Genomic DNA, 20,495 nt, shown 5'->3' with positions numbered 1-20,495 from the left:
TCTCAGTACGCCTCCTAAAATCAGCTGCACAGAAAATAATCAGTAAAAATTGTGAAGAAAAGAGTGTTTTTGTGCTGTAATCATGTCATGCACGACTTAGCTTCACCTTCAAACTAAAACCCACTGATGTACATCTCATGGATCACAAAAGGAGGAAAATTCTCTTTTAAATATTCATTTTCTTTGTCCTGCAGATAAAAACACAGATGCCTACAACTCTTCCACCACAACGGTAAGAAAGCTTCTCTTTACTACGTAAACATACATATGGGTTAAAAATAAACTTTCTAAGATTAATTACAGTTTATCTTATACTTTGATGTAAATAACAGAACGATTACTGTAATTTACTGTCAAAAAACAAAACTTTAATGAAACTGAAAAGATCTTGTTTCATAATAAATCACTATGTTGTATATTCAAACAGAAAACTAAATAAATATTTGTCATTCAGCTATAACATAAGAGTGATTTTGTGAAGCAGCTGAAACTGGATTAACTGGAGGAAAAGGTAGATTTTTAAAATCAGAACCAGAAGATTCTGCAGAAGTGCAGTGATGATCACAAACAGCTTCACCTCGAACCCTAATCATGTTTTTGTCTCGCTGGTCAAACTGGTGCAGGTTTTGTCGCATTTATTTAAAATCATGCGTTACGTGATGATTTTGTTTTATAAAGACAAACGTCAGGACGGTGATCTACTCAAAGCTATTTAGTTTTTGTAGCTTTTAAGATGAACTAACCGTCATTTTACACAATGAAGGTGAGCTGGAAACCTTCAGAGCTCATTACAGTTACAGGAATTAAAAATGAAAACTGTTTTTGCTGTGGTGTAAATGTCAGCTGGCAGATGCCTTTAAACCCAAGGTGAGCAGGAGGAGGTGCTCGTTGAGGTTCGGTCCTCTCTCCTCCTCCCTGCATTGTGAATCAGCATCTTTTCCTCCTTTGGCCGATTCCCTGACTCTGCAGCTTGGCCACCAGCCGAGCATCAGAATATCTCAGAGAGATAGAAGCGCCAGACGCCTGACCTGACCGGAGCTTTTAGACAGCAGCAGGGATAAGAAGGGAGGAGAAGTTAAAGCCAGGCAGAGGAACGTCTGCATGATGAGATGAGGAAGCAGCAGTAACAACAGGAAGCAACGATGGGTCTGGTATCCATGATTGCTCATGTAACAATGTCACTGAGGCTCCGCCCACTCTTCCCCTGTGACATCACGCAGAGCTCCAAGGCCGTGTCGGAGACGCCCGCCATAGCAACAGTATCTGAGGACGAAGACGAAGACGAGGCCGAGCCCCCGCCTGTGGTCGCCCCCCGCCCTGAACACACCAAATCAGTAAGAAACACTCAGACATTTTATAACTCTCTCTAAGAACGGCTCGATTTACTGCATTCCTTAATCGAATCCTGACTTCAGGATTAAATCTGAAACGCTTTCCTGCTGCTGCAGACATGTGAACACACCTGCTTTTATCAGTTCATTAACCTGCAATAACTCTCAATTTAAAAATAAAATCTAAAGTTCAGTAAAATGAGTTTAAGAAGCTGAATTACCAACAACGTCACAGAAGTTTTTATTTTTTACATAAACTGGTTCAGAGATGTTTTAAATTAGTCTAATCAAACACAAAGTTCAGAAGTTACCAATAAGTGAGTTCAGATGAGTTTAGGTTTTTGTAACTTTTATACTTTTCAAAATTTTTAACTTTATTTACAAATATTTTCTCTTTAGAAATATGTTTAAGTTTCTTAAATTCCTTCAGAAACATTATTCTCTTTGAAATCTGCTTCAGCTACTGGCTCTGTTTTCATCTTCTTGTGCTGCTTTTAGCTTTTAGTTAGCCTTTTGATGCTTTTAGCTCTCAGTTAGCCTTTTGCTACTTTTAGCTTCTGGTTGGTCTAACAAACTTGATTTGCACCACAACTGTTTTTACTCAACATATTGATTTTATTATTATTAGATTCAGTAAAAGCAAAAAACTTTGTGTTTTTAGTTTGTTAATTGAAACTCATGGAGTTCTGGACAGTACGACGGTGGTCCTGAACATCCCAGAATACTCAGAGCTAGTTGTGGTGTTTGTTGATGTCTCACAGCTAATAATCATTAAATGGACATGTCCCCTGCCTGACTTGTCCTCTAACAGGACCACAAAGACTTCATTGTGTGTGTGACGGTCATGGGAAAGCTCAGGTATTTTATTTAGAAACGGTTTTCAAAGAAGAGCTCTGTTCTCCGCGAGGTCCGGTCAGATCTCACACTCTTTCCTCTCTGTGACAGCGGAGTCGGAGAAAGAACAGATCAGATCTCACACACACACACACACACATTGTTTCACTCTTCTCAGACAGGTCGGCGGTTGAGAGGCTGCTTCCATGGCGCCGTAACGGTTTCCACGGTGACCGCTTTAGTGCATCCACTATCTGAAACGTGCACACTCAGAGACACAAACTCTCGTCTTCTTTTCCTGCTGACAGTCGGAAAACGTTAAAACCCAAACTTTTCTTTTAGCTCCTTTTAAAAAGGTCTATAAATCCATCCTGCTGCACCTAAACCTGTGGGAAAAATCACATGTAGATTTAAAATAGTTTCCTAAGGATCAGGAATTAATGTGAGCTGTACAGGTCATAATATAAAGTGAGAATAACTATAGTGCGTATCTTTACTAAATTTAAAGTTTTATTTTGTGTCGAAAGCCTGGAGAGAAAACAAAGTCTGATTTAAATGTTTTGTTCATTTTATACATCTTGTTCACAGTTTTTGACAGTTTGTTATATTGTGTAAACTTGTGTTTTTATCCTAAATCTTGCTTTTATGCACTTCCTGTATCTTGTGCAGTTTCATACATCGTGACGTTATTGAAACTTAACGTCTAAATATGTTTACTTTGTTATTCTGCTGCAGACGGTGGTTTAATTAATGTTCTTTAACTTCTGTCGTCTCAGATCTATACTCGTTCAGTGATCGAGCCCCTCTCTCCTCCTTCGACCAAAGATGCAGCCACCTCCCCCATCTCCCCGCCGACTGGCGCCACAGCCGCCGCCGCCGCCGCCGTCACCCCGGCCCCACCCACAGAGGCGGCCCCCAGCAGCCCTCCAAGCGCAAGCCCCGCCCCCGGCCCGTCTCTGCCACGCTCACAAGACAAAACCAAGAAGAAGAAGATGTCCGACGAGGAGATCCTGGAGAAGCTACGTAAGTCTCACGTCAGGAGGCCGAGCTGGTCGCCCTGCGGTCAGAGGCGCCTGATCTCCGTGAAAAAACATGGCCGCTTCCACCTGCAGCAGAACAAGGACAGAAGGTCCACCTGCTTGTTTCAGTCTCGTGACCAAAACTCAAGAGTTTCAGTTTATTTTTAATTCCAGTCGTGCTGGTGCTGATTTCAGCAACTTTTTTCTGATTTTTATGATATTAAAGGAAACAAAGCTGACTCAGAGTTAATACTAAATATGACATACAGCAATAATTTGCTTATCATTTAATGTTTACAAATATATAATAAGATATGGGATTTTTTAACCCTTTCAGTCCAGTATCTGACCCTTTCCAGAAGGGTTTTAACTGTAAAGCATTTAACCATAAAATGGCTCCTAAACTCATCTCACAGAAAACTTGTCAAAGATCCCAATTTAATCTGGATCTTTAAGTGTTTTTCTTAGAGCAGCCTCTCAAAGACAAAAATTTGCTCTCATTTCTTAGTTTGAGTCCACTAAATGTGCGAAAAGCCAACAGTTTGAGAGGCAAGGTTCATTTTAACACCAACAAGGTGACTGAAGAGCTACGATCTGAGAAGTGGGCATGATCAGCTGAAGGAACGATAAACCTTTATGTGCTTTATTTCACTTCTTACAGACTTAAATAAAAAACAAAAACAAATAATGTGTTTGGGGGACAAACTGCAGTTCTGAAAACAGAATGTACTCATCCTGTCTGTTTTTAAATAGTTCAAAACAAACATTTTAAAATCGTAGCTCTTGTTTTGATTTCTATCTGTAATTTGTGAATAAAAATCTGTATATTTTCAAACCATCATGCCTGTCCAGATGTGCTCAGGTCTCCCTCTGCTGGTAAGACCTGGATACTGTCTGTCTCTCTGCCTGTCTGTCTGACTCTGATTGACAGACCTGATATCCGCTGTCCCGCCTCCTTTTGTGCAATCCTCACGTCTGATTGGTCGTTCTCTCTTTCCAGCGACTTTTCTCCTTGAATCTCTTTCCTGCCGTTGACTCTGATTACTGAAGTCTGTTAGAGATTCTGTCTGGTTTTATCTCCCCCCTCCTCCCACACATTTTTCTAAACTTTAATTCTTTTTACTTTTCACCTGTTTATTCCACCTCTCCATCGTTTTACTCTGTTTCCTCCTCTGCGTTTTCTCCCAGTCTGCATGATGCATTGATCTGAGTTTGATGAATCTTCTCTAAAGCTGGGATTAATTGGATAGAAAGACACCCGGCTGTTCTATCCACGAAGAAACAGAGTTATTTTAAATTAGGAAATTAACATTTTACTCCTTGTGTTTTTCTTTATCTGACTTTCTTGTGCAGCGAGTGAATTTCTGCTTCTTTCTCTCTTTCTTTTTTTTTTTGTCCTGTCTCTGTCCTCAGGGACGATTGTCAGCGTGGGAGACCCTAAGAAGAAATACACACGCTTTGAGAAGATTGGACAGGGGTGAGAATATTTAAAGTTCTACCATTCCTTGAAGGATTGAAGGAGTGCATATCGCCCGCTACTTTTCATGCCAGAGTTTCAAACTAATCCTAGCTTGAGAAATATCAGAGTTATAGTTGTTTTGGGCAAACTTTTGAACTTGTTCTGTGTTGAGGATGACTCTCAGCTACTACCACATAAAATTTTAGCTCAGTATTCATCAAATCGAGTGAGTTGTAGTCATTCATGTGTTCGCTAATGTCTGTTAGCTCTGGCAGCCATCTTGAAGTTGAAGTTAACCAATGTTTATCCAATTATTACTTCCTGAGACAGACAAATGAACACACAAACAGGCGAAACCTTAAGAACACTATAAAAATCTGAATTATAACTAAAACTAAATTCTGTAACCCTGTCCAAACTAAAACTAAGATTATGTGTAAAAACACAAACTAGATTTTAAATACAAGGCTGCAGTTTGAGATTACTTTATGGTTCATGAGGAAATAAAATAACATTAACATGTTTCTTTACATAAAAACAAGATTATTGCAGAAATTTTCAGGTTTAGGATGAACATGTGAATAATTTTAGGTGAATTCTGAATTTTAAGATAAGGTTAAACTCATGTTTATAAGAAATGTTTTTGCTTCTGCTGTCTGTGAAAACGTCTTTCTATCAAAGTCATCTTTCCAGAATAAAAAGACGTGCAGGTTTTTGTTTACCTGGAGCTTGTTTTGTCTGCTTTCAGGGCCTCTGGTACCGTTTACACAGCTATAGACATCGCCACAGGGCAGGAGGTGGGTTTCCTTTGTCTTCTAAGTTTTGTTCTTTCAGATCATAGTTTAGCTGCAAAAGCAATGATCATAATAATAATAATAAAAAATGTTGCTTTGTAAACTAGATGTTAATTAACAGAAAATACCTTCAAGCCAAAGGCTGTTATCTAATTCTGGGAAATGTGACTATAGTTTTGCCAAATTATTTAAAGTGATGAGTTCAAGAACACAAAGCTGTTCAGGACAGTTTATTTTTTGTCAAAAGTCCCATTAAAACCTTCAAACAAACACTGAAAGTTTCAGGGAAGCAGACGACAGGATCCTGATGTCAAACAGGAAGTTCTGATGAGATACGGTGTAGTACTGACGAACTACTGTGAACGGGTTTCGGCTGTTCAGTCAACATCTCAGGAGTTAAATCTGTTTTAAATTAGGATGGAGACAAAAATGTTCAGAAGATTTAAAGAGATTGTGAGTGTCAGAAAGCAGCGAGTCGAGCTGCAGATTAAACTTTATTCACTGAGTGAAGCAAACTGATCCTCCTCACTTTCATCCTGCCTGCTCCGTTTTGAACCTCTAACCTTTCCTGGCTGCAGAGATCTGTGTTCTCCTCCTTTTCATTTTGTTACCAGCTTTTTAACATGTTTTAACTCATTTCCGTCTCAGGTCGCCATAAAACAGATGAACCTGCAGCAGCAGCCCAAGAAGGAACTAATCATCAACGAGATTCTGGTGATGAGGGAAAACAAGAACCCAAACATCGTCAACTACCTGGACAGGTAAGCATCTCAAAGGGTACTTTACTGCAGCACAGGCAGAATTAGAGTGTGTGAAGCATTTTTCTCAGGGATGTAGATCTGTTTACAAAATCACCTCTTCTGTTTGTCGAACACCTTCTAAGAACCAAATATTCCTGTTTTTGTCTGAATGAGGTGTTTTTTTTCAGTCTGTTTGTGTGTTTTCTGGTTTATGAGGCTTTGAAACTGAAGAATCAACAAACAGTTTGAGCTGATAATGAGTGCTGATCTCAGTAACAATCTGTACTTTGGCTTTTGGTTTTGAATAATATTGAAATGAGTGAATTAGTTCAAGTCAAGGAGGAGTTTTAGAGATCAGTTCAGATGTTCAAAATTCAAAGTGTTTCCCTTCATTGCGACATCCTTTTGAAATTACCGAGTGTATTGTTCAGATAAATACAGTTTTCTGTTTGGTGCAGCTACCTGGTAGGCGATGAGCTCTGGGTGGTGATGGAGTACCTGGCCGGAGGCTCTCTGACGGATGTAGTGACAGAAACCTGCATGGATGAAGCTCAGATCGCCGCTGTGTGCAGAGAGGTGAGACACCTGAGACTGTTAGGAAGCGGTAACGGTTTCCTCAGGAGGCGAAGGATGTTTGAAACTGTTTTTGTTTTTCTGTCCAGTGTCTGCAGGCGCTGGAGTTCCTCCACTCGAACCAGGTGATCCATCGAGACATCAAGAGCGACAACATCCTGCTGGGGATGGACGGCTCCGTCAAGCTGAGTGAGTCCACAGAGACACGAATTCACTCCATCACTCTTTCATGTGTTCATCTGTAGATGCTGAGTCAGCAGTCACACCGATGTTTTCTTTCTCTTTATTGTTCTTTTTTATTCAGGATGTTTCTTGAAATCTAGCTACTTCTGCAGACGTTCATAAATCAAAACATTCTGCTAATTCACGAGATTGCTGCAAAAACTTTTATACTTTTCAAAATATTTAACTTTATTTAAAAAAGAAATCCAAAGTAAAATACTTTAAGATCACTTCAGTTCCTCTAAAAACATTTGTCTTCAGGATACTTGATCTGTTTTTGTTTTCTTGTGCTAATGTTTAGCTTTTAGCTAGTCTTTTACTACTTTTACCTGTCATTTTCACCTATTAGCTGGTGTTTTGCCATGCTAATGTTTTCCTAGTTTTAGCTAGTGTTTTGCTAGTTTACCTGGCATTTTGTTACTTTTAATTTGTTTTGCTACTTTTAGCTTTCATCGCTCAGCGTTCTCATTAGTTCTCGTTTTTTTTTAGATTCTGATACAGACATTTTGTCTGCAGCTGTAGCAACAAAAAGTTGCTTATTTTGAAGAATTTTGATGTTTTTGTTCCATGGAAATGAATCAGATTATCTGCACTTTGTTTCTGCTTCAGTCCCATCTGTTTTTATTTATCTCACATTGTGGAATATTAGAGGCAGTAAAATGGATTAATATCAGCGTTTATATGTTGATGTTACAAACAGTAGTCTGTATGTTGATTTATGGAAATGTTTGATGAAAACAATGAAATAAATCTCTGTCTTAGGACCACATTTGGCTCACAGGCCACCTTTTACTCCAGATGAACACCTTAAATGTACCACCTAACTTTACAGACAGATTGTAAATGAATGATGGATTTATTAGTGCAGTTATTTTACTATAAACACTGACTGATTCTGTCTTCTTCCTTCCTGCCAGCTGACTTCGGGTTCTGCGCCCAGATCACCCCGGAGCAGAGCAAACGCAGCACCATGGTCGGGACTCCGTACTGGATGGCTCCGGAGGTGGTGACCCGCAAAGCCTACGGCCCCAAAGTGGACATCTGGTCCCTGGGCATCATGGCCATCGAGATGGTGGAGGGAGAACCACCCTACCTGAACGAGAACCCGCTCAGGGTGAGTGTGCTGAGCAGACGAGGTGCTCGACTAGGAGGAGAAACGAGCCCTTCAAATCCACAAGATGTCAAAAAATAAATAAAATTAATTGAGCAGATAAGGAATGACACATCTGGGACAGTTTTATACTTGAGAACAGCAAGGTTTGTTTTAGAGTTAGATGTTTTTAAGTTCAAAGGTGTTTTTAAAAAGATTATTGCCTCAGTGGGCAATAATCAACTGTCTCTTCTTGTCCTGTTGCTTCTGAAAGTGATTAAATAATTAGTCAAACAGCCGAGCTGTTAAAAAACAAAGTTAAATAATAAAAAAACTGCCAGGTAAAATCATTCAGGCTGTTTTTCAGAGTGGGAGTGGGTTATTGACTTACACAGGTCAGATTTACTCTACAAATATTGACGTGAACCTAATAAATTTCACCGTGAAGTAATTTAAAGTTAACAGCTGGCACTCAGAGCCATTCTTAAAATAACCACTAGATGGCAGCAGAGGAAAGGATGAAAAGTCTGTGTTTATCGTCGTCTTCACAGGAACTCAAAGTGCTGCTTGTGTCTGTCTTCTAGGCGCTGTATTTAATAGCAACCAACGGGACGCCAGAACTGCAGAACCCAGAGAAACTGTCGGCGACATTCAGAGATTTCCTGAACCGATGTCTGGAGATGGACGTGGAGAAGAGAGGGTCCGCTAAAGAACTGCTGCAGGTACGGCCAAGGGTGGTTTTACCTTCATCTCTACGGGATAAAATAAAAATTAAAACTGCAAGCAAGGACATTTGCTTTTTCAAGTTACAGAAACAAATATGAAGCCAAATGTTAAATAAACAAAAACAGACAAAAAGTTAGATTTAATATCTAAGTTTGAACATTGTTTCCAATCTGGTATAAAAGGTTTATAAATCCAGAGGTGAAAGTCAGTGGACTCAGGCGCTGAACTGAAATATTTCTCTTTCTTTTTCTCCTCCTGTGATGTCTCCTCTCATTCTCCCTTCTTCCTCCTCCATCTTCACCTCCTTCCTCCTGTCTTCGTCGCTCCTCTTCCTCTGGCAGCATCAGTTTTTGAAGATGGCGAAGCCTCTTTCCAGCCTGACTCCTCTCATTCTGGCAGCCAAAGAGGCGGCCAAGAACAACCGTTAGTTTTGCACTCGTCGTCTGCCTGTGTGTCCCAGGGAGGCGGTGTCGACTGCTGCCTCCAGTCTCCCCTTCCTCCTCCCCCCCCCCTCCTNGCGTGGGCTTCCCCCTCCTCCTCCTCCTCCTCTTTTCAGTGTTTTCTTAACTTGCCGCGGTCGCTCCCATCGCTTCGGACTTTGACCCTGGGTTCAGAAGCCACATTCCTCCACCTCACAGGTAACGAAGGGGCTGGGCTTCTTCTTCCAGCTTCTTTTCCAGCGCGCCACCGGACTCGGACAGGAAGGGTAGACTGATGTGTCGCCACCCTTGTGGCGAACACGAGCGCGTCGCCGTGATGAGCGTCTCAACAGAGCCCAAAGACAGGCGGAAGTTATTTGTTTGTTTGTTTTTAAATCAGGACCACAGCAGCCGCACCCCCTTCTGACTGTCGGTGTTCGTTAGCTTCCTGTTAATCAGGTGCAAGTTTAAAAAAAAACAAAAAAGATTTTTTTAATACATTTGGATTTGAAATCCATTTTCCTCTCGTGTGTTTGGGTTTTACCTGTTGATTGTAGCGATCCCCCTCCCCCCCGTGGGTTTTTGTCACGAAGCAGGAAAAGTTCGGCTGCAAGTTTGACAACTTTAATAATGATTGTTTAGAGGAAACACTGTGTACCCAGAGCCACGGATGGACCAAGTCTGGCTTTCCATCAGTTTACGGTTCGGCCGTCATTCAGAACAGAACCAACACCTAAATCAACTGGAGTTTCTGGAAAACTACTGGGGTGAAGTCTTTCAAACTGCACCGTTTGATAAAGTTCAGGATAACTGTTTTATGTTTGCTATCGTAGCTTACAGTGAGTATGTTTAATATCTGATGACTTCATTACCCACAATGCAATTTGACTGAGCCGAATCACTCTGATCAGAGGTGGTTTTAAGTCTCGTTTAACAGTTTTATTATTTATTGTTCTCATCGAACGATGATCTACAGCAACATGTTGCTGTTTTTTTTAATCAAAGCACCAAACAGCAGAGAAAATTAAAACTGGGACTTTTATTCTTTCTTTATAAAAGCACAAAACGTGTACCACAGAAATGATTTTCTGTCATTTCGTGTTGATGAAATATCGAACCTGCAGCTGCTCAGAATCGTGTTCATCAGGCTAATTTTTTGTGAAAATATGCAACTTAAATCGTTTTTAGCTGTTCAAGTCATCGTGTTTTAGATGCTCAGGGTTTGTTGGAGATATTTCAGCTTTTATTGTTTCTCCTTTAATAAGAAGATTTATCTTTTGAGTCTGAATCATTTGGTTTAAGCCTCTGTTTCGTTCTGAGTTCGCTCCTCTGGGTTTAATGTTTCCAATCAGAGCTGAACAGAAATGAGATTCAGGTTTAAACTCGAGTCACTGAGCCGAACTCGCTCCATCTGTGGTTCTGGGTCGTCTGCGGGATCGATGTTGGACTGTGAAGGACAGAATGTGCATGAGAACAACCTTTTTATTTCTCTTAATGGTACGTTATGATAGAGAAAAAAGAAAATAATGAGTGTAGTGATGCTTCATGAAGGACGCTTGTGTACGATAGATCATATTTGAATCCTATTTTCGGAAGAATGAGACGAATAAAAGCTCTGATGGTTCGATGTTGTTTTTCTGCCTGAACAGAAGCAACATGTTGTTTTTGTTTGTTTGTTTGTTTTTACAAATGATCATTGCTAACTTCACCATTTTTATTTTTTTTATTTTAATGTTAGGAATAATGTTTTTTGAAGAAAAAGAATCACAAGTTTCGGAGCCGCAGCTGCAGATGTTCGCTCCAAATCTGAACCTCTGATTAAAACAAAGACCTGATTTTTACGATCCCAATGTTGAAAAAGTTGGAATGTTGTGTGAATTGTAAATAAAAACAAAAGCAATGATTTTCAAATCTCATAAACCCACGTTTTATTCTTAAAGGAACATGGTAAACATATCAAATGTTGAAACTAAATTGTCCCATTTTTAGGAAACAATAAGGTAATTTTGAATTTTATGGCAACAACACATCTCCAGGTCCATGTTTCCCTCTGTGCAGCATCTCCTCTTCTTCTCCCATCAGTCTGTAAACATCTGGACCTGAGGTTGTCCCATTCTGTCTGTTCAACAGTCCTGGATGGGAGCAGATGTTGCTCTAAAACCTGGAGATCCTTTCCAGAGGCACTAATGCACCCCCATACCATCAGAGAGGCAGGCTGACCTCAGAACAGTTCTCCTCTTTGGTCCAGAGGGGAGACATCTGTTCACATCTGGCTTCTTCTTTGCCTGATAGAGCTTTAAGCAGCATCTGTGGACGGCACGGTGAGCTGTGTTTACAGAACAGAACCAGAACCAGCCTTGACCTTTGACCTCAGAGGTTTCTGCAGATTCTTCAGATCTGTTGATGATTTTAGGACCTGGAGATGAAATTATTCCTGTTTTCAGACAGTTTCTCTCAGCCTGGTGAACCTCTGCCCATCTTTCCTTCTTTAGATTCAGCCTCTAAATCCTCTTTTTATCTCCACTCCTCTCACTGACCTGCTGACAATTAACCTCATTAGTTACTAAAAGCTCCTCCAGATGTTTCTGATTCGTCCCACTCACTTTTACAGCCTTTTGTTGCTCCTATCTCAAGTTTCTTGAGATATGTTGCTGCCATAAAATTAAACAATTTCCTCATTTAAGAAAAAAATGTTTTTTTAGTTTCAGTATTTAATGTTTACTATGTTCCATCATGAGATTTGCAAATCCTTGCATTCAAATTTTTTGTTTTTGTTTTTACACAGCGTTCCAACTTTTTCAGAATTGGGGTTGTAAATGCAAACATTTATTCCTAACCGTCACCTTGATTTTTACTCTTAGTTTTTGTATTGATTATTTTTATGAAGTTTTAAAGTACCTCTGGCCTTAAAATGTTTGAAAGACTCTTGGTTCCAGTCTGATGTCAACGATGTGCTGGAACATTTTCAGACAAATACACGTTTCGTTGTTGTTGTTTTCAGAACAAAAACAAAACTGTTCTCAGCAGATTTTATTTGTTCTTTAAACTTTATGTTGCGAACCTCCAGTTGTCCAAACTACGAAAGTATTTAACAAACAATCAAATGAATGGCATTAAAGTTTTCAGCTGCAGAGCTTCAGAATGCATTAATCTGCCTGGAAATGTTGCAGCTGTGTGTTTGTCCCGGTCTGAACCCCCGTCACACGGCTCGTCCGGATTTAAAGGGCTGTTCTGTAGATTTTTATCTGAGATCGCACAGACTGAAGACTTTTAATCAGACTAGAAACACAAAAACAATCAGATCTACAAGTGTTCTTGAGTGTTCTACTCTGACACTGAAAATGTTTTTGTTTTTGGTTTTTACTTACAGCAGATGTTTTCTGTAGTCTATGTTCAAAAGTAGATGAGTTTTAACCTGTTGGATAAAATGACTTTGTTTTAAGTTACATAAACTCAGCAGGAAGTCAAAGATTTAAAGAAACAAAACCTGAGATTTTATGTTGTTCCATTCTGTTTACCTCTGATAGATTATTTTAGATAATTTAGATGCAACAAGCCAATGTAACGGATCAGAAGTCGTGATCCTGCCGGGAAGTTAAACAGAACCTGCAGCTTTGACGCTTTGAGAACCCGAGAACACGTTCCTTCCTGAGAAGTTTCTTTGATTTAGCAGTTTGAGGTAATCGTGAACATCACGAGCTTAAAGAGGGGGTTCAGACTCGGTCCGGTTCCAGGTTTCCTGTGTTAAAAACAGAACAAGAAGGTCAAACGAAGTCCTCACTCTTCAGTGTTTTAGAGCCATAATTTATGTTTTATACAAGTCATTTGGATTCTTTTCAGACAACTGAAAAAACGAACAAATAAAAAGGTACAAAAACTGAAAATCTGGTTTGTTTTGTTTTTCCTGAAGCTGCTGAGTGGATGTTTCTAATCCAAACAAGGGAAAATTTATCCTTAAATTAACGTGGTTCTTTTTCTCAGTGTCTTCATTTTAATGTTGAGGTTTATCAGATTCTAATAATCCATTTAAATAGTTACCATAATGTGTTAAATAATGAAGATTCTTTTTTATTTGTTACATTTATTCACATGCCTCAGTTAAATAAAGTGCTGTTCCTCTCGGATCATAACGCCTTTCTTCATTTTTATCACCTGCCTCCAAAGACGAGGGTGTTGAGGTCATTGCCGGTGTCTGTCTGTTAGCAAAATATCTCCTGAACCAGTGGATCGATTTTAATGAAATTGTCAGAACGTAATCAGTGGATGAACATCGGGTCGAAGTCGACCCGATTCAAGACGGCCGCCACAGCTGAGTCGCCTTGCAAACACAAAAAGTGGCTTTAATTCAGTCAGTTTTACAGCTATTGAGCTAAAATTTGATGTGGTAGTAGCTGAGAGTCATCCCTAATGCATACTCTGAGCGCTAACAGATCATGAAAGATCTCATGATATCACATGAGGTTATCTATAACGAAGTTTAAAACTCTGGCAGGAAAAGCAGCGGGGATATGCTTCTCTTTATTAAATGCTTGTCCTTTAATGTCGTCCCGCGGTTCAGAGTGATAAATGTTGACTTGCTCTCATCCTCAGTTGGGGGTTTGGATCAGTGTGAAGGCCCCCCCCTCCTCCCAGCAGCCGTGTGTTGGACTCGGTCCACGTCGTTGCATAATGTTGAACTTTCATTAATGTTTCAGCTGAATGAACTCGAGTCCTCTGAACGCAGCGATCACAACTGGAAAAACAAACCATGCAGAACATCTTCAGATCTGTCCTCATGCAGTGTGACAGGGTGGCTGATTTCACTTTGATGGTGTTATTAAATTATAAGAATATAGCGACCATGCTACCTTGGACGTTTGATAGAAAACCTTTTTATCGTAAATAACCACCTCTGGTATTAAACATCTGTTATCATCAGTCTAATAGAGAAACAAATACCATTCCTCACTGTTGGTTTTCTTTAAATTGGTTGACATTTTTGGATCAAATCATGAATCAGCTAAAGGCCCAGCGTTCCTTGAAGGAATGCATGTCGCCCGCCGTCTTTCATCCCAGAGATTGAATCTGGGATCATCTTATGTTGAGGAATGACAGAGTTGTTGCCGTTTTGGTTGGATCATTGTTTTGCTCAAAGTCATGTGATGTCTTGAGATTTCTTATCCCTCTGAGCAACTGTTGGGGATGACTGTCAGCTACCACCACACCCAATTTTAGCTCAAGGTAAAGCCAGGTTTGTGTTTACTAAGGCTGCTTAGCTGTGGTGGCCATCTTTGATGAGATTGACTCTAAATGTTAATCAGTAGATGTACATGCAGTGATTATTTTCTGGGAGTTTTAATAAACAAAACCTGTCCAGTAGGTAAAAAGTTCTTTTGCTTTCAGTTTCGGGCAATAAAGATCTGTTAAATGAACTCCTTTAAGAACATTTTACTGAAATGTTTTCTTCAAGAACTTGTTGTTCTTTAGCCTGTCCTGTCACTTTTCAACAATCTTTAGTCTGAGATTATTTAAAAAAACGTCATATTTTGCTAATTTAAACATGAAAGCCTGTTTATTAACAACAAAAAATGACATTAAATGATAATATTCCCACAAGTCAGGAGCATCTTTTCTTCTAAATGTTACCAAACGTCAGCCGGGCATTCAGTTGACCAGAAATCTGGACACTTTAAGATCTTTGCTGCAGTTTGGTTTCCTTCAAATCCTTATTTTTATGAGCTGGAAGGAGGTTCAGATTTATGTTTGACCTTCTGCCTGCTCGAAGGTTGCTTCAGATCAGTCGCCTCAGAAGCTGGAGTTGGAAAAAGTCGACGGTAAAAAAAACGTGAATCTTTTATTTCTTGATTCTGCTCCCAGACTGTGAACATTCAAAGCTCTCGGTCTGTTACCATGGAGACTGAGCTCCTCTCAGCCAGCCGCCTCTTTAACGAGGACGGAAAGCGTAGCTGTGTGTGGATGAAGAGGTGTTGCCTCTTTAACGCCTGCGTCCAGCTGTGGGCCGTGTGGAGAAACGAGGCCCGTTTCTGCTGAGGAGGCAGAGTGTCGAGGCGAGACGAGACGAGGGACACGGCAAGGACGAACATCAGAGACGAGTCAGGGTGGACAAAAAAAAAACACTCTGAAGAACTGAGAGGAGGCCAAGTTTTAAAGGAGGGACTGGGTGAAAAGCACTCAAAGAAACAGAAGATGAGATGTTAAACGTTCCTTCTCTTTCAGGTTGCAGCAGGTCCATCATGCCTGACAGCGACAGAGGTTTCCTTCAACATCTGGATTTGGAAAGGGGAACCACATCCTGTCAGGTGGAACCGAACACGGTCATAAAAATACTTTTAAAATGTGGATAACGATAAACAAGCCTGTTTTAATAAAATCACTTTTTGAGTTGTAGCTGTTATGGTCAGATCGTGTGAATCACGTTCTGCTGACGAGATCCTGAAAGTTTCATTCAGATCTGAACACTGGTGGAAGAGATATTTTGCTAACAGACAGACAAACATGATAGCTCTTTCACCTTTAGTAGTGGGTGATAATAGGTGTGTATGATGGAAGCTCTCAGAGATATGTGTGTGTAAATGAAGGTCTTTAATGAGTTTAAACATTAAAAAGCAACAATGTTGGTGAAATAATTCCTTTTTAGCTTTTATTTTATTTTTATGTTTATGAACGTGTGAGAGTATTGATTTGTCTGTGTTAGTCATGCAGCCTGGTGTGTGCGGGTGTGTGTGTGTGTGGTGATTGAGGCTCTTCAGTGGTGCACTGAGTCCCACTCCCCCCTCCTCCTCCTCCTCTTCCTCACATTACATAACCGGCTCCACTGCAGAGGAAGAGCACTGCAGAGAACTCCTGTTCCTCTCACATGAGCGCTCACGTTTCCACCTCAGACAGCATCATGTTGGTTCTGGCTGGAGTTCTGCATGGTAATGGGCCCGCGGTTCTGATTTATGTCCTCAAAAGACAGCGAGACAAAATGTCTCCCATGTCTCTGCAACATGAGTAACACTGCTGCACGCTCATTAATGCAGAGCCAAGTGTTTTAAAGGTTTAATATCGCCCGCTGGCAATCATCAGAAGGCTGGCAATCATGTAAATATTTGTGCCTGTGTCTGTCTGTTAGCAAAATATTTCATGAACCACTGGACAGATTTTATTGAAACCACCAGAAAGTTGTCATTGGATTCAGTTAATCAGCTTTTTCAAATAAAAAATGGCTACAACTCAGTCGGTTTACAGATATTGACCTAAATTTGGTGTGGTAGTAGCGGAGAATCATCCTCAACATATACTCTATCCTTAAAACTTTTACAATTTATTAATTTAACTCATGAATCACTGGATGAGTTTCAAAGAAAAGTAATCGCATCAGCAACCGACTGACATTTGGAGTCAACACAAATCAAGGTGGCTGCTAGAGATGCAAATCTGTCAGTCTTACGATTCGATTCCAATTTTTAGTGTCATGATTCGATTCAGGAATCAATTTTTCCATTGAAACAGTCTAGAGATTCTGTTTAAATTATGTGACTGACAAGAGGAGAAGACAGTGTAAACAAAGAGAACATTTAAAACACTTCTATAAGGTTCATTACTGTATCAAATCATCAGTTTATATTTAAACAAAAACAGGTTTGTGCATAAAATCCTCTAACTTGAATTACCTGTATTAGGTTAGCTTAGCTGCCTGGCTTTTTCTCATATATATAAAAAATCAAATAATTATTCAAAATATAATTTAAAAAAGTTAAGCAGACTTTAGTCACTTTGAATGAAAATAAAATAGACTTTACAGTCATAGTGCATGTTTTGTAAATCTCTAAAACTTTACCTTAAAACAAAATACAGACTTTGCTTTTAACCAAAGTGCATTTATTTTTGTTAAATCTTGAACAAAATGTCACTCTGTGCAAGTCTGCACCAAAACACTTTTGAACTCTGATTTATGAATCACCATAATTGTAGTAATTAATTACTTTAAAATAGATTTTTGAGCATTTTGAATGAATTCAGAATTCCCAGGACTTGAAATTGTGATTCGATTCTTTCTGCACCCCAGTGACCACCACAGCTAATCTAAATTTACCAACACTAAAATGTCTATAACTTACTCTTCTTCTTCTTCTTTCAGCTGTTCCCTCTTCAGGGGTTGCCACAGTCATCCTCTTCTGCGTCCTCTGTCCTCAGTCCAACTACCTGCATGTGCCTCAGCTACTACCACACTAACTTCACCTTAATATCTCTAACTTAGAGTGTGTTATAGTCATGGAATGTGCTCTAAATTACAGATATTGAGGTAAAGTTAATGTGGTAGTCGCTGAGTGTCATCCTCAAGCTTTAACATGCTATGGAAGATGTGGAAGTGTCGGCCATCTTGATTTAAAACTCTGTCATGAAAGGCGGCGGGCGATATGCAGTGTTTGTGGATTACAGGTAGTAACGAGGCGGAGGGTGACGGTGTTTTGTTCAGATGTCCTTTCCTCCTACAAGCTGCTCCCTTTGTGGGGGAGGTGTTCCTCCTGTATGGGCTGCCATTATAACGTTACCGTGACGACCCTTGCCTTATTCACCAGATTCAATGCATTATGATTAAAGGTGCTCCACGTCTCCGTGGCAACGCTCTGCGTAGGCGATGCACCAGCAGAGGAAGAGGAACGTCCTGCTGCTGCTCCTGTGTAGGTGGATCTTTGCAGTCGTCCTGTGACATTCATCAGAACCTGTTCCTTTACTCCGGTTACTCACGCTCACACCTGGGAGCTGCAGCTGCTTCAGAACCAGGGTTCTTCATGAAAAAAAAACCTCAGGGATGTTCTGTTCCTCGGTTCTCCTGTAGGTAGAGCTTCCTGTCACTTATCAAGGATATTAGGATTTAAAGAAAGCCTGGTTCCTGAACACCAGCTTCACACTCTGTAACCCACCGGCCCTCAAACCAACAAAATCTGCTTTAATTTTAACTTTAATTAAATTTATTTCATTATGAAATAGTCACGAAACATGGATTCTTACACTCTCTGTGGAACAATTTAAATTTAAGGCCTAGCATTCCTTGAAGGAATGCATATCACTCGCCACATTTCATGACAGAGTTTTAGATTTAATTCATCTTATGATGAGAAATAAAAGAATTATGACCTTTTCAGATAAACCTGAAAATAACATTGTGCAGAGAATGTGTTGTGGATGACTCTCAGCTCCTGCCACACCAAACTTTAGCTCAATATCTGTTAAATTAAATTAAGTTAAATTAAATTAAGTTGTGGAAATTTTAGTGTTTTCTAAGATGGGTCGGCTTGTAAAGTTAATCAGTTGTAGATGGTCAAACACTGTTTATTTCCTGAAAGTTTCACTCACAGACAGACGGAGATGACTCCAATTAAATAAAAACAAAATTTAAAACAAAGATTTTGCCGTCAGCGATCAATATATGGGTCGGCAGCTTCCATCACACCAAATCTTAGGGCAATTTCTGTAAAATTGACTCAATTAAAACCATTTTTGTTTTTTTAAGTTGCTTGGCTGTGGCATTCATAATAAATCAGGTTTACTCCAAAGGTTAATCAGTTGTAGACGTAGATTAATGAATACTTTCTGCAAGTTTCATTAAAATTCATCCAGAGACATGGGCAAAAACTTTGTTACTCAGCTTTTACTTTCCAGCAGCGACGATGTTGAAGCTAAACTTTATGAATCACTGAATGATTGTTGCTGTGGTCACTGATCTGATCATCTAATGCTCTAAAACCTACAACAAAAATACTCTAAACATGCCCCTTTCAGTCACTGAACTTAGATGAACATAAATCATGTAATGGTTTAACTTCATTATCTGTTTAAATCTGAAACTGTATGTGAATCCTCTGTGTGAGGGTTTTGCAGCACATTAATAAACACAGCTTCTAAACTAACTGAAACTACACTTTTGAATTATTATTCATTTAACTGAATTATAAAGAAGTTTAATTTTGTAACAGAGGCTCCGATAACATCTGAGTGTAGACATGAGGTTTTATATTCATGCCTCTGGACTGGATTTATTCCTAATTATTGGGAAAGTTCATGACTCTGATTTGGTTCAGCTTCTTGTTTTTATTTCCCTCAAACCCAAACAGTTGCAGTTTGTTGGAGTGATTGGTATTCAGATCAGGGTCGGTCTGTCTATGCTTATGTAAGAGCAAATGCAGCGTGACATTTTTTCTGTGTTTGTAGACATCTTCTGCTCCGGAGTCAGCAGGAAGTGATCGCTCTTCTGTCTCATGTAATGATTTAATCATTGCGGCACCAAAAAACAGAGACTCAGACGTTCATCATCGGCGCCATAATTAATGATGTCTGTTGTTTTCAATTTGGGATTAAACTCTGTTTTCATGCTGAGCAGAAACGAGACGCTTTAAAACACCAACACACTGTTGGAGGTCTAAAAAGGGAAGTAAATATTCTATTTTTTCTGTATTTTTACATTATCTAAGACTTGATAATCAAGATTTTCTCTCATAGTGAAACGTTCTGAAGCTCACTCAGGTACTGATCCAACACAACGCCGCAGCTCAACCTGAACAGTTTTCTGGTCAATTTTAGGAAAGTATATAAAAATATATATTTACGTTTTTATCATCAAAGGTTGGCTTAATTTTCAATATAAATGAGACACCTAAGGAATAAAACTAACTAAAACTCAAATCTAAAAGGTTTGGTAACCATTCTTCTAGAGCAGTAAACTTCAAAATAAGGACTATTATACCAACACATATCTGTTGATTATCAGTTGATTACATGAGTTTGATTAGTAATTAACTAACTGACCTTTAACTCCTCCAAAAAATTTTTTTTCATTCAATGCTTCTGTTTTTTAAAAAAAAAAATCCTTTTAAAGTGGGATTGTTAGTTTCTGGTTTTAAAACATGTTAAGTATTATATTATTATTATTTCATGTTTTGATTTATAGAAAACTTCAGAATGATGTGTGTTTCATTTCTTTTAATCTTGACTGAAGCACCTCAGTCTGAAAATGCTTCGAACAAGCAGACACGATTTGTTTATTTTGTTTATTCAAATAAGATGAATAATCAACATATTTGTTTTTCAGCTGAACATTTCTGCCTCACTTGCACTACAGGAGCAGTTTTCTTTATATAAACATCAGAGACAAACAACATAAACAACACAAAGAAAGAGCATAAACAGACCACATAAGTAAACAACACAAACAAATAACATAAATAATCAACACAGACAACATAAAAATAAGCATGACAAACTGACAAAATAAACTAGCAAACCAAACAGACAACATAGACAAA

General features: G+C 39.2%; 1 protein-coding gene across 3 annotated transcripts in view; it reads left to right on the top strand.

Moving 5' to 3' along the window:
• pak1 (p21 protein (Cdc42/Rac)-activated kinase 1) overlaps window positions 1-9,298 on the top strand; it is a 48,942-nt gene extending 39,644 nt beyond the window's left edge. For all 3 annotated transcript variants that reach the window (XM_037974543.1, XM_017437991.3, XM_017437992.3), the window contains 11 exons: window positions 195-232; window positions 1,221-1,334; window positions 2,942-3,188; window positions 4,598-4,661; window positions 5,392-5,440; window positions 6,086-6,198; window positions 6,636-6,753; window positions 6,840-6,939; window positions 7,890-8,086; window positions 8,647-8,784; window positions 9,130-9,298. In XM_037974543.1, coding sequence (XP_037830471.1) covers window positions 195-232; window positions 1,221-1,334; window positions 2,942-3,188; window positions 4,598-4,661; window positions 5,392-5,440; window positions 6,086-6,198; window positions 6,636-6,753; window positions 6,840-6,939; window positions 7,890-8,086; window positions 8,647-8,784; window positions 9,130-9,216 — 1,265 coding nt within the window. In that variant the 3' untranslated portion in view covers window positions 9,217-9,298. The remainder of the gene's footprint in view (window positions 1-194; window positions 233-1,220; window positions 1,335-2,941; window positions 3,189-4,597; window positions 4,662-5,391; window positions 5,441-6,085; window positions 6,199-6,635; window positions 6,754-6,839; window positions 6,940-7,889; window positions 8,087-8,646; window positions 8,785-9,129) is intronic.
• The last annotated feature ends 11,197 nt before the right edge of the window (window positions 9,299-20,495 follow it).

Source organism: Kryptolebias marmoratus, linkage group LG2, assembly GCF_001649575.2.
Source record: "Kryptolebias marmoratus isolate JLee-2015 linkage group LG2, ASM164957v2, whole genome shotgun sequence".
NCBI lineage: Eukaryota > Metazoa > Chordata > Actinopteri > Cyprinodontiformes > Rivulidae > Kryptolebias > Kryptolebias marmoratus.
Note: the sequence above shows the minus strand (reverse complement) of the source record. Positions and strands in the feature narration are given on the sequence as shown.